Here is a 17,852-nt window from a genome sequence, read left to right as displayed (position 1 = left end):
CGAGCACATGCCCAATTTGGGTCTGGAAAGTCGAAACATAAATCGAGCACATGTCCAATTTTGGTCTGGAAAGTGGAAACATAAGTCGAGCACATGCCCAATTTCGGTCTGGATAGTCGAAACATAAGTCGAGCACATGCCCAATTTCGGTTTAGAAAGTCGAAACATAAGTCAAGGACATGCCCAGTTTTGGTCTGGAAAGTCAAAATATAGGTCGAGCACTATCGAAATATGCCCAATTTTGTTCGGGAAAGTCAAAACATAAGTCGAGCACAGTAGAAACAAACCCAATTTTGTTCTGGAAAGTCGAAACATAAGTCAAGCACATGCCCAATTTTGGTCTGGAAAGTGGAAACATAAGTCGAGCACATGCCCAATTTCGGTCTGGATAGTCGAAACATAAGTCGAGCACATGCCCAATTTCGGTTTAGAAAGTCGAAACATAAGTCAAGCACATGCCCAGTTTTGGTCTGGAAAGTCAAAATATAGGTCGAGCACTATCGAAATATGCCCAATTTTGTTCGGGAAAGTCAAAACATAAGTCGAGCACAGTAGAAACAAACCCAATTTTGTTCTGGAAAGTCGAAACATAAGTCGAGCACATGCCCAATTTGGGTCTGGAAAGTCGAAACATAAGTCGAGCACATGTCCAATTTTGGTCGGGAAAGTGGAATCATAAGTCGAGCACATGCCCAATTTCGGTCTGGATAGTCGAAACATAAGTCGAGCACATGCCCAATTTCGGTTTAGAAAGTCGAAACATAAGTCAAGCACATGCCCAGTTTTGGTCTGGAAAGTCAAAATATAGGTCGAGCACTATCGAAATACGCCCAATTTTGTTCGGGAAAGTCAAAACATAAGTCGAGCACAGTAGAAACAAACCCAATTTTGTTCTGGAAAGTCGAAACATAAGTCAAGCACATGCCCAATTTCGGTCTGGAAAGTCGAAATATAAGTCGAGCACAAGTCCAATTTCGATCGGGAAAGTCGAAACATAGGTCAAGCACAATCGAAAGATGCCTAATTTTGGTCAAGAAAAGTCAAAAGACAAGTCGAGAACAGTCGAAACATATCCAATTTTGGTCGGGAAAGTCAAAACATAGTTCGAGCACAATCGAAACATGCCCATTTTTGGTCGGGAAAGTCGAAACATAAGTCAAGCACATGCCCAATTTTGGTCTGGAAAGTCGAAACATATGTCGAGCACATGCCCAATTTGGGTCTGGAAAGTCGAAACACAAATCGAGCACATGTCCAATTTTGGTCTGGAAAGTGGAAACATAAGTCGAGCACATGCCCAATTTCGGTCTGGATAGTCGAAACATAAGTCGAGCACATGCCCAATTTCAGTTTAGAAAGTCGAAACATAAGTCGAGCACATGCCCAGTTTTGGTCTGGAAAGTCAAAATATAGGTCGAGCACTATCGAAATATGCCCAATTTTGTTCGGGAAAGTCAAAACATAAGTCGAGCACAGTGGAAACAAACCCAATTTTGTTCTGGAAAGTGGAAACATAAGTCGAGCACATGCCCAATTTCGGTCTGGATAGTCGAAACATAAGTCGAGCACATGCCCAATTTCGGTTTAGAAAGTCGAAACATAAGTCGAGCACATGCCCAGTTTTGGTCTGGAAAGTCAAAATATAGGTCGAGCACTATCGAAATATGCCCAATTTTGTTCGGGAAAGTCAAAACATAAGTCGAGCACAGTAGAAACAAACCCAATTTTGTTCTGGAAAGTCGAAACATAAGTCAAGCACATGCCCAATTTCGGTCTGGAAAGTCGAAACATAAGTCGAGCACAAGTCCAATTTCGATCGGGAAAGTCGAAACATAGGTCAAGCACAATCGAAAGATGCCTAATTTTGGTCAAGAAAAGTCAAAAGACAAGTCGAGAACAGTCGAAACATATCCAATTTTGGTCGGGAAAGTCAAAACATAGGTCGAGCACAATCGAAACATGCCCATTTTTGGTCGGGAAAGTTGAAACATAAGTCAAGCACATGCCCAATTTTGGTCTGGAAAGTCGAAAAATATGTCGAGCACATGCCCAATTTGGGTCTGGAAAGTCGAAACACAAATCGAGCACATGTCCAATTTTGGTCTGGAAAGTGGAAACATAAGTCGAGCACATGCCCAAGTTCGGTCTGGATAGTCGAAACATAAGTCGAGCACATGCCCAATTTCGGTTTAGAAAGTCGAAACATAAGTCGAGCACATGCCCAGTTTTGGTCTGGAAAGTCAAAATATAGGTCGAGCACTATCGAAATATGCCCAATTTTGTTCGGGAAAGTCAAAACATAAGTCGAGCACAGTGGAAACAAACCCAATTTTGTTCTGGAAAGTCGAAACATAAGTCAAGCACATGCCCAATTTCGGTCTGGAAAGTCGAAACATAAGTCGAGCACAAGTCCAGTTTCGGTCGGGAAAGTCGAAAAATAGGTCAAGCACTATCGAAAGATGCCTAATTTTGGTCGGGAAAGTCAAAAGACAAGTCGAGAACAGTCGAAACATATCCAATTTTGGTCGGGAAAGTCAAAACTTAAGTCGAGCACAGTGGAAACATATCCAATTTTGGTCGGGAAAGTCGAAACATAAGTCAAGCACATGCCCAATTTCGGTCTGGAAAGTCGAAACATAAGTCAAGCACATGCCCAATTTTGGTCTGGAAAGTCGAAACATAACTCGAGCACATGCCCAATTTCGGTCTGGAAAGTCGAAACATAGGTCAAGCACAATCGAAACATGCCCAATTTTGGTCGGGAAAGTCAAGACATAAGTCAAACACAGTCGAAACAAACCCAATTTTGGTCTGGAAAGTCGAAACATAAGTCAAGCACATGCCCAATTTCGGTCTGGAAAGTCGAAACATAAGTCGAGCACAAGTCCAATTTCGGTCGGGAAAGTCGAAACATAGGTCAAGCACAATCGAAACATGCCTAATTTTGGTCGGGAAAGTCAAAACACAAGTCGAGCACAGTGGAAACATATCCAATTTTGGTCGGGAAAGTCGAAACATAAGTCAAGCACATGCCCACTTTCGGTCTGGAAAGTCGAAACATAAGTCAAGCATATGCCCAATTTCGGTCTGGAAAATCGAAACATAAATCGAGCACATGATCGATTTTGGTCTGGAAAGTCGAAACATAGGTCAAGCACCATCGAAACATGCCCAATTTTGGTCGGGAAAGTCAAGACATAAGTCAAACACAGTCGAAACATACCCAATTTTTGTCGGGAAGGTCGAAACATGAGTCGAGCACAATCGAAACATGCCCAATTTTGGTCGGGAATGTCGAAACATAAGTCGTGCACTTGCCCAAGTTCGGTTTAGAAAGTCGAAACATAAGTCGACCACATGCACAATTTTGGTCTGGAAAGTCGAAATTTAGGTCGAGCACTATCAAAATATCCCCAATTTTGGTCGGGAAAGTCAAAACATAAAACGAGCACAAGGGAAACATATCCAATTTTGGTCGGGAAAGTCGAAACATAAGTCAAGCACATGCTCAATTTCGGTTTGGAAAAACGAAACATAAGTCAAGCACATGCCCAATTTCGGTCTGGAAAGTCAAAACATAAGTCGAGCACATGCCCTATTTTGGTCTGGAAAGTCGAAACATAGGTCAACCACAATTAAAACATGCCCAATTTTGGTCGGGAAAGTCAAAACATAAGTCGAGCACAGTCGAAACATACCCAATTTTGGTCGGGAAAGTCGAAACATGAGTCGAGCACAATCAAAAAATGCCCAATTTTGCTCGGGAAAGTCGAAACTTAAGTCGAGCACATGCCCAATTTCGGTTTAGAAAGTCAAAACATAAGTCGAGCACATGCCCAGTTTTGGTCTGGAAAGTCGAAATATAGGTCGAGCACTATCAAAATATGCCCAATTTTGGTCGGGAAAGTTAAAACATAAGTCGAGCACAGTGGAAACATACCCAATTTTGGTCGGAAAAGTCGAAACATAAGTCAAGCACATGCCCAATTTCGGTCTGGAAAGTCGAAACATAAGTCGAGCACATGTCCAATTTCGGTCTGGAAAGTCGAAATATAGGTCGAGCACTATCAAAATATGCCCAATTTTGGTCGGGAAAGTTAAAACATAAGTCGAGCACAGTGGAAACATACCCAATTTTGGTCGGAAAAGTCGAAACATAAGTCGAGCACATGCCCAATTTCGGTATGGAAAAACGAAACATAAGTCAAGCACATGCCCAATTTCGGTCTGGAAAGTCGAAACTTAAGTCGAGAACATGCCCAATTTTGGTTTAGAAAGTCGAAACATAAGACGAGCACATGCCCAGTTTTGGTCTGGAAAGTCGAAATATAGGTCGAGCACTATCAAAATATGCCCAATTTTGGTCGGGAAAGTTAAAACATAAGTCGAGCACAGTGGAAACATACCCAATTTTGGTCGGAAAAGTCGAAACATAAGTCAAGCACATGCTCAATTTCGGTCTAGAAAATCGAAACATAAGTCGAGCACATGTCCAATTTCGGTCTGGAAAGTCGAAACATAGGTCGAGCACAATCAAAACATGCCCAGTTTTGGTCGGGAAAGTCAAAACATAGGTCAAGCACAACCCAATTTCGGTCTGGAAAGTCGAAACATAAGTCGAGCACATGTCCAAATTCGGTCTGGAAAGTCGAAAGCTAGGTCGAGCACAATCGAAACATGCCCATTTTCGGTCGGGAAAGTCGAAACATAAGTCAAGCACATGCCCAATTTCGGTGTAGAAAGTCGAAACATAAACCGAGCACATGCCCAGTTTTGGTCTGGAAAGTCGAAATATAGGTCGAGCACTATCAAAATATGCCCAATTTTGGTCGGGAAAGTTAAAACATAAGTCGAGCACAGTGGAAACATACCCAATTTTGGTCGGAAAAGTCGAAACATATGTCAAGCACATGCCCAATTTCGTTCTGGAAAAACGAAACATAAGTCGAGCACATGTCCAATTTTGGTCTGGAAAGTCGAAATATAGGTCGAGCACTATCAAAATATGCCCAATTTTGGTCGGGAATGTTAAAACATAAGTCGAGCACAGTGGAAACATACCCAATTTTGGTCGGAAAAGTCGAAACATAAGTCAAGCACATGCCCAATTTCGGTCTGGAAAAACGAAACATAAGTCAAGCACATGCCCAATTTCGGTCTGGAAAGTCGAAACTTAAGTCGAGCACATGCCCAATTTTGGTTTAGAAAGTCGAAACATAAGACAAGCACATGCCCAGTTTTGGTCTGGAAAGTCGAAATATAGGTCGAGCACTATCAAAATATGCCCAATTTTGGTCGGGAAAGTTAAAACATAAGTCGAGCACAGTGGAAACATACCCAATTTTGGTCGGAAAAGTCGAAACATAAGTCAAGCACATGCCCAATTTCGGTCTGGAAAATCGAAACATAAGTCGAGCACATGTCCAATTTCGGTCTGGAAAGTCGAAACATAGGTCGAGCACAATCAAAACATGCCCAGTTTTGGTCGGGAAAGTCAAAACATAGGTCAAGCACATACCCAATTTCGGTCTGGAAAGTCGAAACATAAGTCGAGCACATGCCCAATTTGGGTCTGGAAAGTCGAAACATAAGTCGAGCACATGTCCAATTTTGGTCTGGAAAGTGGAAACATAAGTCGAGCACATGCCCAATTTCGGTCTGGATAGTCGAAACATAAGTCGAGCTCATGCCCAATTTCGGTTTGGAAAGTCGAAATTTAAGTTGAGCACATGCCCAATTTTGGTCTGGTAAGTCGAAACACAGGTCAAGCACAATCGAAACTTTCCCAATTTTGGTCGGGAAAGTCGAAACATAAGTCGAGCGCATGCCCAATTTCGGTCTGGAAAGGCGAAACATAAGTCGAGCACATGCCTAATTTCGGTCTAATGCCCAATGAATTTAGATGTCGATGAAAAATTACAAATATGGAAAATTAGATAGAAATTAGATAGAAAAAATTACAAATATGGAAAATTAAATTTTGGTCGGGAATGTCTAAACATAAGTCAAGAACATGCCCAATTTCGGTCTGGAAAGGCGAAACATTAGTCAAGCTCATGCCAAATTTCGGTCTGGAAAGTCAAAACATAGGTGGAGCACAATCGAAACATGCCCAATTTTGGTCGGGAAAGTCGAAACATAAGTCGAGCACAAGCCCAATTTCGGTCTGGAAAGTCGAAACATAAGTCGAGCACATACCTAATTTCGGTCTGGAAGGTCAAAACATAGGTCGAGCTCATGCCCAATTTCGGTTTGGAAAGTCGAAATATAAGTTGAGCACATGCCCAATTTTGGTCTGGTAAGTCGAAACACAGGTCAAGCACAATCGAAACTTTCCCAATTTTGGTCGGGAAAGTCGAAACATAAGTCGAGCACATGCCCAATTTCGGTCTGGAAAGGCGAAACATAAGTCGAGCACATGCCTAATTTCGGTCTGGAAGGTCAAAACATAGGTCGAGCTCATGCCCAATTTCGGTTTGGAAAGTCGAAATATAAGTTGAGCACATGCCCGATTTTGGTCTGGTAAGTCGAAACACAGGTCAAGCACAATCGAAACTTTCCCAATTTTGGTCGGGAAAGTCGAAACATAAGTCGAGCACATGCCCAATTTCGGTCTGGAAAGGCGAAACATTAGTCGAGCACATGCCAAATTTCGGTCTGGAAGGTCAAAACATAAGTCGAGCTCATGCCCAATTTCGGTTTGGAAAGTCGAAATATAAGTTGAGCACATGCCCAATTTTGGTCTGGTAAGACGAAACACAGGTCAAGCACAATCGAAACTTTCCCAATTTTGGTCGGGAAAGTCGAAACATAAGTCGAGCACATGCCCAATTTCGGTCTGGAAAGGCGAAACATAAGTCGAGCACATGCCTAATTTCGGTCTGGAAGGTCAAAACATAGGTCGAGCACAATCGAAACATTCCCAGTTTTGGTCGGGAAAGTCGAAACATAAGTCGAGCATATGCCCAATTTCGGTCTAATGCCCAATGAATTTAGACGTCGTTGAAAAATTACAAATATGGAAAATTAGATAGAAATTAGATAGAAAAAATTACAAATATGGAAAATTAAATTTTGGTCGGGAATGTCTAAACATAAGTCAAGAACATGCCCAATTTCGGTCTGGAAAGGCGAAACATTAGTCGAGCACATGCCAAATTTCGGTCTGGAAAGTCAAAACATAGGTGGAGCACAATCGAAACATGCCCAATTTTGGTCGGGAAAGTCGAAACATAAGTCTAGCACAAGCCCAATTTCGGTCTGGAAAGTCGAAACATAAGTCGAGCACATGCCTAATTTCGGTCTGGAAGGTCAAAACATAGTTCGAGCACAATCGCAACATGCCCAATTTTGGTCGGGAAAGTCGAAACATAAGTCGAGCATATGCCCAATTTCGGTCTAATGCCCAATGAATTTAGACGTCGTTGAAAAATTACAAATATGGAAAATTAGATAGAAATTAGATAGAAAAAATTACAAATATGGAAAATTAAATTTTGGTCGGGAATGTCTAAACATAAGTCAAGAACATGCCCAATTTCGGTCTGGAAAGGCGAAACATTAGTCGAGCACATGCCAAATTTCGGTCTGGAAGGTCAAAACATAGGTGGAGCACAATCGAAACATGCCCAATTTTGGTCGGGAAAGTCGAAACATAAGTCTAGCACAAGCCCAATTTCGGTCTGGAAAGTCGAAACATAAGTCGAGCACATGCCTAATTTCGGTCTGGAAGGTCAAAACATAGTTCGAGCACAATCGAAACATGCCCAATTTTGGTCGGGAAAGTCGAAACATAAGTCGAGCATATGCCCAATTTCGGTCTAATGCCCAATGAATTTAGACGTCGTTGAAAAATTACAAATATGGAAAATTAGATATATTTTTAATGTTATTATTTCCAAACTTTAATGTTTACTGACTAAAAACAATTTTCGCTGGCTACTCAGTTTTTCACAAGCCGCAGTTTTCACGTGCAGCAATTGTATAAAATATGCATTTCAAAAGTATTTTATAATATTCAGATTAACGTTTCATAAATCAACTGTGCTAATTATTTTGATATGCAATGGGATTATATACTATTTTTGAATTTATTAAAACGTGTTTCAAGCAATAAATTTTGTTAGCCCTTCCCACATTCAGTAAAAAAAAACTAAATTAAAATGGATAATTATTGTCAGTCTCCATAAGTTTCAATAAAAATCTTTATTTTTTATAATTGATTGAAAATGGATTATAATGTTACTGTTTTTTGATGCAAAAAAATTATAATTGATTAAAATCGATAAGTTTTTGAAAAAATGTTTCGGAAGTTTTATTAAATTAGAATCGTTTATTATCCATTATTATTCCACGAACGTCATCGCTTTTTTTTCGTTTTATTTTTGTTTTGTTTTTTTTTGTGCTTTTTATGCAAAATAGCTGATTTATAAGGCATTTTAATTGATTTTTTCTAGGAGATAATATTTCGATAGAAAAAGGAAGTATAGTATGGTATGATAGATTATAATAGATCATAAGAGATTTTTTGGAACAATTATAATCAATTACAGTTGTTTATAATTTATTTAAATATCACTAAAAATGTTATCATTCTAATGGGTTATAAATCGCTTAAACATCCAAAAATGGCGCTTATAATTATTTATAAATTTGCTAAAATTTTAATATAATTATAATATAATCGATTATTTTCTCTTTTTACTGAGTGCGGGTTTGCTTCCGTCTAAAATGCTAGTTTTGCGGAAAAAAAATTAACGTCTAATTTCCGTTTTATTGGAGCAGTCTAATTTGCTTATTGTCTAATTTTCTAGCCCCCATTTTGTCGTATTAAATCATTCTTGCAATAATTGTGTCTGAAATTTTGTTCATCATTTTGCTAGCTTTTGTTAATAAAGAAATCTCAAAAGAGCCTGATTTTTCTGTTTTTAATCTAGTCATACCCAGAGTTGGAACTGGTTCTAAATTTGAGGTCCGGGCCCGGCTGGGGAACAAAAATTTTAAGCCCGAGCTACACGAATATACTAGCAAAAAACACGAATATACTAGCAAAAAGTACATTGAAATTCAAACGTGAACTTAAAAAATTTTTTTATTAAGTCCGTTAGCCGCAGATGATCATAGAAGCTCAATTTGAATTTGGCTGACTTTTGCCGCAGAAAAGAGGGCTTGCTTGGCTGTCTGGATTTGTCTAGCTTTGCTGAAGTCACGCTCCTTCTGGGCGTTTGTGCTTGAACGGTGAAAGATGTGATTTCTTTTCAAAGTCAGGCTCGGTCCCGGCCCGGATGCTGGCCTAAACATGAAGCCCGAGCCCGACCCGGCCCGTAAAAAGCCCGGCCCGATTCCAACTCTGGCCATACCACTTTGCAAATGGGATGAGAACCAAGGAAATCACGAGATGGTTTGCACGCAAATCCATAGATGGATTGTAGGCATCGGTGACTGTTGGTGGGGGCGTCTGCCCTTCCCTTCTCCCATGCCCCTTCAGAGATTACTACCCCACCGCTCTAACGGTCTTCAATTAACGTCTCTTTTGGCCTGTTTTATAAATAATTTGCCTGCGGTGATTAGGCCTGTTTTTCAAAAATTTGCCTGCGGTCTTTACAGTGATTTAGGAGAAAATTAACTTGGTCGACCTAAAAGAAAGATCGAAATAAATTTAGGAAAAGTTTTCCATATTCCACCCCCCCTCCTCTCGGGAAAACCCTAGATCCACATCTGTGCCAAATTTTGCGTGCAGTTGTTCTAGGTTGTTAACAAAAAGATCTAATTGATACGCACAATTTTTTGTTTTGTCTTTTCGACCACGAGAAACATTTATTCTTCGATCGCGCCGGTTATATTCAGCGTTTATCCGGTAATGCCCGTCGCCGATAACTTTTTGGTCGCGGTAAAAAAAACGCGTTTTGGCCGCGGTTATCTAATCATTAAAACTCGATCGACCTCGGAGCAGGAGTTATTTGTTTCAACCATTATAAAAACGTCGCAAGCGGATGATATACTGCAAAGGTAATTGTTTCAGTGCCCAAGAAGAGGAACTAGAAGAGACAGCTGAAAAAATAAAAGGTCTGAATGAAGAATCCATCGCTCTCACCTCGGAGCGCAATGCTTTGAATGCAATACTGAATCGGGAAGCTCAAACTCCTTTAAGGAGACCAATAGTACCTAGAAGTGGCCGGATGGTCACAAAAATTGTGCAGAAATCCTCAAATGACACCTTTAACGATAACGAAAAAGTATCAGCTGAGCCCAAGGTGTCTCTGAGCCGGGGAAGCAATCAAGAGACCCCCAAAGTAAAGCCAAAAGTGAAAACTGTGTTCCCTAGGGGATTGATTGGAATACATGGAAACGAATTTGCTGAAAATAAAGCACCCAACTCACAATCAAACTACGAACCCCAATATCAGGATGACACTGATACTGATTTACGTACAACGCCAATCGATGGCCGTCATTTGTCTCCTCTCGACACAGAAAGGACATCAAAAATTATGAAACAGCTGGGTCCCAAATACTAATAATTATTCTAGGCCTGAAAACTTTTGGCCATGTTTGAAGTCTGGGTGGACGATTTAAATGTTTGTAAATCAAACTATTTCATAGACCGTATTCGTCACTTTTTGGAATTATGCCAATATCATGACAAGTTAATAAGTAACACCTCGAACATTTTTCTTATAAGAATAATTTAATTTCAAATAAGCTTATATCTAGAAAACCTGTTCGTTAATAGAAAAAAGATCCGCTTGTTAATTTTTTTTTTCAAATCAATTGTTCGGACATAATATTCTTCAGACATTTGACGGAACATCGAAACATTTGTTTCAGCTACGGTTCTCCAGCCGACAATTTTCGGCTTTCAAGCAAAATTAATTCTATTAAAAAGATATTACCGCATACGCGTTCACTGTGTGAGCTGATTAAAGCCATCGTCGCATTATCAAGTAAGTTTCAATAATATTGTCATCCGACCGAATTTATGTTATTTTCTAAGCTTTGAGTATACTGAATATTTTAAGCTTTGAGTAAAGATTTTTCGGCCTTAAGGCCACGTAGCTCAGTTGACCTTCAGGGTTCATTAGCTCAAGTTTAAGATACTGAACTCATCGTGAATAAGTTTGTCGCTGAATTTGCACTTCTGAACAAGAAAGACCGGTAACTGTGCAAGTACCACAGAATGTTCCGACCTGTCTTTAAAAAAATAAAAGATTTTTTTTTCCCAAATTTGTCGTTTTTTCGGCGTGGTGTGATAAAAAACCTGAAAGAAAAACTAGAGGTTGGGAATATTCAACCGTCAAAGAAAAAAGCAAACTAAACAATTGTTCAAATAAAATGACAAAAAAAAGGAAAAAACAAAAAATATATATTTGCAGGTTTAAATTTTTGAAATTTTTTGAAGCGCTAAAACCTTCAAAAAAAACTTTATAATTTCAAAAAGGCGCAAAAACACTGAAAAAACTAAAACTACTTGAGTAAAACTGAGTTTTCACATTTTAAAATAGGCTATTGTCAGCTTTTAAGCAATTGAAATAAGCTAATAAACGACTGCTCGCTGGATTTCAATTTTGATTTTTCCAATAACTTTTTTTTCCAATAATTTTACAAATTTTAGGAACGTTGCTTCAGCAACATGCTCACGGGCCGCGTGTTAAGCTCAAGTCAAGTTAGGTTTTGAGTCCAGCCAAAAAAGTGTCCGAGGGCGTTAGCCGGGCAATCAAAGAAACTGTACGCCGTCCTTACGCCAATACTCGAATGGTTCCATCTCGTCTAGGATGTTCTGCTGCGACTCAGATTTTTCACGAAAAAGGCATCCCTCTTTTTAGCGGTTTTTTTACGAGGCTCCATTTTGTTTGCTTCAAAAGGGCTAGTAAGCATTACTTTTGGTTATTCACAGATGTAGTTAAGTTATTGTTGTTGAAACCGTTTTTCTGAGCGGATTGATTGTCAAAGGGTCCGGGTGGTAAGTTGCTGAAGGGACGTAATAAAAAATGTTTAGCGGTGAGTCGTTTTTTGGTTGTCTGTGATATCAGCAACGTTCGTCAGAGGTCTTGAGTTTAACATCGATTCCGTCTCAGTAAGAAGAGTTCTGAAAAACTCCTGCGTAAGTTTTTTTAGATCCAAGAATAATATGCGTTTTAAATTTGGGTTGATCGCTCCCAGGCCCTGCTGAAAAGAGGGTCATAAGGTGCGTTGAATATTTATTTGAGTTCACTTGACTGGTATGGTTTAAATTTCGTTTTTGTCGAGTCTTTCAAGTGATGTTTTGAGTTCCAATTTAGTCCTAGGAGAATCTTTACTTTGTCAATTAATATGGTTTTAGGTTACCTCTTCTTGCTGAAATGCCGGCAAAATGCATTGTCGAAGTTGTCAGTGTTGAAATCTGGTTAAGAATCCAGATTAGCTGTCCTTGTTGTAAGATAATTGAAGATAATAGCATAGTGTTTTTCCATTTTTTTTTCCAATTTCAATGAAGATTGGTCCAAGGAAACATATTCCTGGACTGATGAAGAGAAAATAAGACTCAGTTTATGGAAACCGCGAAGATCACAGAGGTATCATAATCGGATGTAGTTTCTGTACATCGTACCTTGAAAACGAAGCAATCAAAACGCGCACCAATTTGATATAGCGTTGCTGTATGAAAATACTGACAAATTCTGGCCGCTGATATATGCAATTTCGTTTTGCGTGTTTAATGTACATTTTACATTTTTGATGTTGTATTTAACTCCACAATTATCGAAAACCTTGCATCCTCTTCCATGTCAGGTGAAAATTTTAGTCAATTTTGAGCTCTTAGAGCAGACTTTTGATCTAAATAAAAAATCAAGTGAATCAATTCGATTTTATTGCAATTTTGTTTTCTATACTCTTGATGTTACTGAGGATTGACTTTAAAAAGTTTAAATGGCGCAAAATTCAGTTTTTTCAATTTGCGTGGCGTTGCATATTAATTGCACATTTTTATCAATGGAGGATGGGTTTGGGCCGGCTTTGTTGCTGAGGATTTTGTATTTCAGTTTAGAAATCAAGTTTATAACTGTTGTTTAATTGAAAATTAAATTAATCCATGAAGAAAATTTTTTGATATCAAAAACTGGCTCATTCAATGAGAGTATTCGAAAAACCACAGCTACGACTGGCTGTCCAGATATATAAAAAAGCTGGTCTCATGAGATGAAGCTCGATAGAAGCGAAAAACGTACTCCAATCTAATTCAAGTTCAGGCACAAGTAGTAGCTTGATGTGTGCAACTTTGATCTGGTCCGAAAACTTACTTTCAAAGGTTATTTCGTCAGTTTTATGTAATCGCACGAAAAGAACTGCATCCATTACAATCAGTCAACTCATCTTTCCGAGCATCAGGAAAATGAACTCAAAGCTGCAGTGACAGAGCTGAATATATAAGAACTTCCTTCGCCACGCGGAACGAGCAGAAAATAAAATGAAAATCCTGCAGTGACAGCTTATCACCTGTAATGAAGTCTGAAGCTACCATGGTGAAGCAACAGTGGTGCTCATAAAGGATCTTAAATGATTACTTTTCGCCTGTTGTAACTTATGACGATTAGGTCTGGTTTGAGCCACCTCCTTGTGGACATTTTTTAAGATATGTTCAATTTGAAATAAATGATGCCAAAATCTTGTTGAAATTGCAATATTTAGACCCAATCAAGGTCCAAAGAATAGATGCAATACCAGCAATTCTGCTGAAGAAAACTTCGAATATCATATCATCGTCGCTGTAAAGCCTTTTCAAAAACAAAGCGTCTACGGCAATTTCCGACAGAGTGGAAAAAAGGCATTGACTCCAATTTCTAGGAATGATGATTTGAAAGATGTTACAACGTTGAACGTAAATTGAAAAGTTTCGAATGATTTAAGTCTAATCAAGATCATCCGTTGTTGTTCAACTAAAAATCCATCACTTTTTTGTTTTGTTTTGACTTCTCAAAAACCAAAATCAAACATGAACAGCTCCTACCAAAAATTTTACAACTTAAAATTTCAATAGGATCATTTGAGCTCAACAGGGACTAATTTAACAGGAAAACTAAAGCAGGTAAAATAACAGATGGCCATCTGATTTTTTGTTGATCAAATCAGGGGTCTCTCAAGGATCTGTCTTCGGAACCTTGTTTTTGATTTAAATCAAAGATCTGCCTAAAGTTGTCTATGATATTTGCAGATGATCTGAAAGTAATTTTCATGGGTTAAAAAAACTAGGGGCCCAGCCAAAGCTGGAGATACGTTTTTGATAATAAATAAAATTGCTATACTGATGCCGCTCCAAAAAAAAGATTTCAGAAGTTGGACTTTGGTTGTTTCTCTACATAAAAAAGTGAGAAGAGTAAAAATCTTTGAGACAATCAACTTCCACGAGGAAATAACATTTCTCTGAAAAATTAAAGAGTCACCGCTTCTGCAGTAGGCTTTTAACATCCTGTTGTTTCGATTAAGCCTATATTCGATTTGGCAGGATATTTAGCGAAAAAAGTCCAAAAAAGATCAACAAATAAGAATTTTGACATTTCCGAGAATCATAGCATTTCGTGTGAAAACATAGGTTGTAGCAACTTAAGCAGAAAGGATACTCGCAACCTGTAATTTCGATTGAATCCAAAATCTCAGGCTTGGGAGCGTTTTTCTCAAGAAAAGTCGAAACTTAAACAAAAATACTGTCAAATTCAAAATTTTGAATTGTCCGAGGGCCATAACTAGTGGTGTCAAAAAAATTCGTGCATAATCGCCTGAGCCAATAAGTTTCTTACAATCCATTCCTTCATTTGAACTGAAAATCTAAGGTTTCGCAGGGTCGTTTTCAAGAAATTTTGACTTTTCCGAGGTCGATAACACGTTGTGTACAAAACGTTGTAGGTGGCTGCTAAATCAGTGGAGCTTTTTACTAGTAATTATTTTCATTGAACCCACATTATCAGTTTTGAGAGGCTAGTTTTCGAGAAAGTTCAAAACGATTCACAAAACGGTCAGAAATCAAAAGTTTGACTATTACAAGCGCCATAAGTTTAGGTGCAAAAAATTTTTGATGTCGCCGATTTTTCAGAAAGTTTTTCAAAACCGATTTCTCCAATGAAAATAAAAACTCATATTTGATAGGGGTAATTTTCGAGAAAACGAAAAAACAAATCAAAAATATGGGCCAAATAAAACCCCACAGAATTTTTGGGAAGCTGTAGACAGAGGTTTAGGTGAAAAGAAACCAACGGGAGTATGCAGGCACTCAAGGGAGTAAGTAATCTTTCAATTGATGCCCCTTTGCAAAATAATTTGAAAAAATTTCCATATCGAAAAAAAATTCATCACAACCAACTTGAGTAGTACGGAGAGGAGTTTGCCTTAAAACATTTCAAAACTAGGTCATAAAGCCAATAAAAATTAGATAGAAATACTTTGGGCCGACGAACTTTTCTATCGAAACGAAAAAAACTGAGAAGGAAATACGAAGTCAAGTAGTTAAATTACAAATTGTAGGAAAAAACCAAACACTAAAAGCAAGACTAAATGAAAATGCGCGCAGCAAAAAAAACTATTCCAAGATGTGACAACTCCGCCGACAAAAAAAAGCAGACATATAATTGGTCCAAACATTTTTTAAACAAAAAAAGTTTATCAAGCCAAGGCTAGAAGAATTACAAATAGCAGAAAATGAAAACATAAAAAGGTTCTTAAAATGATACTGCACTCAGCAAAAAACTTTAAGATGTGGCAACTAAGCCAATAAAGCATAAGGAGACTAATAAATAGCCGACAAGATTTTTGAAATGGAATAGTTCCCCTTTGAAAAAAAACAGGCCCTACTCAGATTCGAACCAAGGACCTTAGCTGTCCCAGGCGTATTAGTTATATCCAGACTAAGTGTGCCGGAAACGCTTAGAAATTTGAACTTATTATAAGCCAAGGTACCAAGTGATTCACATGAATCTGTTAAACAAATTATTAACCCGAAAAAAACCAGACTCCGGTTTGATAACGCTAGGTAATCGCAAAGGTAATAATAAAAATAATTTTGATAATAGCATCCCCACTATAAAAAACAGACACCTTTTTTACTTTGATTATGGATTTATGCAAAACCAATGAGATTTCTCCTCCAAATCTTTATAGGCGTTTTGATGACAAGCATTTTAGTCTTCAATTGCCATAAACAAAAAAGTGAGTAAGCAATCTAAAGGGTTTTAACTTCTGCGAAACACGAGCTGCGCTTTTCCTTGCAACACGGATAAATTGCTACAATTTCTTGGGAAACCTCTCATGCTTCAAAATTAGGTCAAGGTTTTTGGTTTTAATCAGAAGATGCTTTCAATAAGGGGCAGAGAGCAAAAAAAAAAGATATTCCGTCCCACTTTTGTTCCGACCATTGAAAATGAGGAGGAACTTCGTATTCGAGTGGTTTACTTTTGTTTTCATTTTCTTCTTGCTGTCCACGCAATATAGTGAACCACAAACTATGGCCGGACTAAATAAATAATACTAAAGCCTTTCGAACGACCTTTTGAAATGCGGAAAACTTTTCCCAGTTTCTAGAACAATCGCTTTCAAAACATTGATTTTCAGTTTAAACTCGAGCAAATAAAGATTTTTTTGTCTAATTTGTAGTACAGGGTGTTCCAAAACCTATCGGTTTTTGAAAAGGCTGTAATTTCTAACTGAATTGACGTGGACCCATGAAAATTTAACACGTTAAAGACGAGATGTGGAAATTTTATCTAAAGTAAAAATTATTCGTTTCAAGAGGTGTTGAAAATGTTTTCCGCCATTTTTTTGACATTTGATCATTCGCTTGTGAATTGAGGCTGTAGCAGCTGATATCTGATCCTGGGTGATCCCAGGATGGAAATTTTCAACACTTGTGGTCAGATCGGCAGTGGTCCTGGGGTTTTCGCGATGAATTGCAGCACAACCATAACGCCAGAACCAATAATCCAGGGGATTAAGGTCTGGGCTTTGAGCGGGCCAATGAATTTGCGAATGACGACTGATAATGCGGTTACCAAAAACAGTCTTTAGAAACTGTATTACCTCCAGAAAGCCTTCGAGTCAAAGTATCCATCCTGAGATAAAAACCCCAAGCAAAATGTTTCTCGCATTTCGTAATTTTTTTTGATATTTTATAGAGTTTGTTGACTTTGAATGGAACAAACTTTAAGTCTCGCCTCAAAATCTCCCATAAAATGGTTGAGCGGATATCAAGCGCCCTTGATGACGCTCGTATGCTTGATTTGGTGTTGTTTTCATGGTGTGTCGCAACTCTCGGATAATTGTTATTTCGAATCTTTGGTCGACCACGTCTGTTCAAAGCTTGTCCCAAAGGCCTGTCTTGAAACCGTTGCCATTCACGTTGAAAATCGGTCAAAATGAACTTGCTTCTTTGCCTTCCCCAAATGACTTATGTTTTGAAAAATTTTTGCTTGACAGCAATTGCTGACAACCCTTTTGCAAACTGGAGGATAAAGAATTTGCCTTGCTCATCACTGAATTTCATTTTTTTGATAAAATGAACGAGACTGAAGAAATTAGCGTGAACAGTTCAATGAAGAATGTTGAAAATCAAAAAGAAGGCGCAAAACTTTTTTTGAGCTTCTCCAAAAAGTCATTTGTTCACGGATTCTCAAATTCCACATCTCATTTATCAACCTCCAAAAAATCAGACTCATACGTCATTTCAGTCGAAAATGTCAGTTTTTTCAAAAATCCCATAGGTTTTGGAACACCCTGTAGGTTTATACTAGTTAGTTTTAAATCTAACTTAAGTAAACAACTAATATTAGTTTTACAACTAACAATTAGTTTCAAAAGTCGCATTTGGGCGGCGCCTTTTTTTTACTTCGCCG

The 17,852-nt window shown here is 38.4% G+C and overlaps 1 protein-coding gene across 1 annotated transcript in view; it reads left to right on the top strand.

Moving 5' to 3' along the window:
* LOC134845155 (uncharacterized) overlaps positions 1-10,646 on the top strand; it is a gene marked incomplete at its 5' end in the record, with an annotated part of 35,906 nt that extends 25,260 nt beyond the window's left edge. The window contains 1 exon segment of the mRNA XM_063862034.1: positions 10,022-10,646. Within this exon segment, the coding sequence (XP_063718104.1) occupies positions 10,022-10,517 (496 nt within the window).
* Between the last annotated feature and the right edge of the window lie 7,206 nt (positions 10,647-17,852).

Source organism: Symsagittifera roscoffensis, chromosome 4, assembly GCF_963678635.1.
Source record: "Symsagittifera roscoffensis chromosome 4, txSymRosc1.1, whole genome shotgun sequence".
Classification (NCBI taxonomy): Eukaryota; Metazoa; Xenacoelomorpha; order Acoela; family Convolutidae; genus Symsagittifera; species Symsagittifera roscoffensis.
The sequence above is the reverse complement of the archived record's forward strand: the minus strand, read 5'-3'. Positions and strand labels throughout refer to the sequence as shown.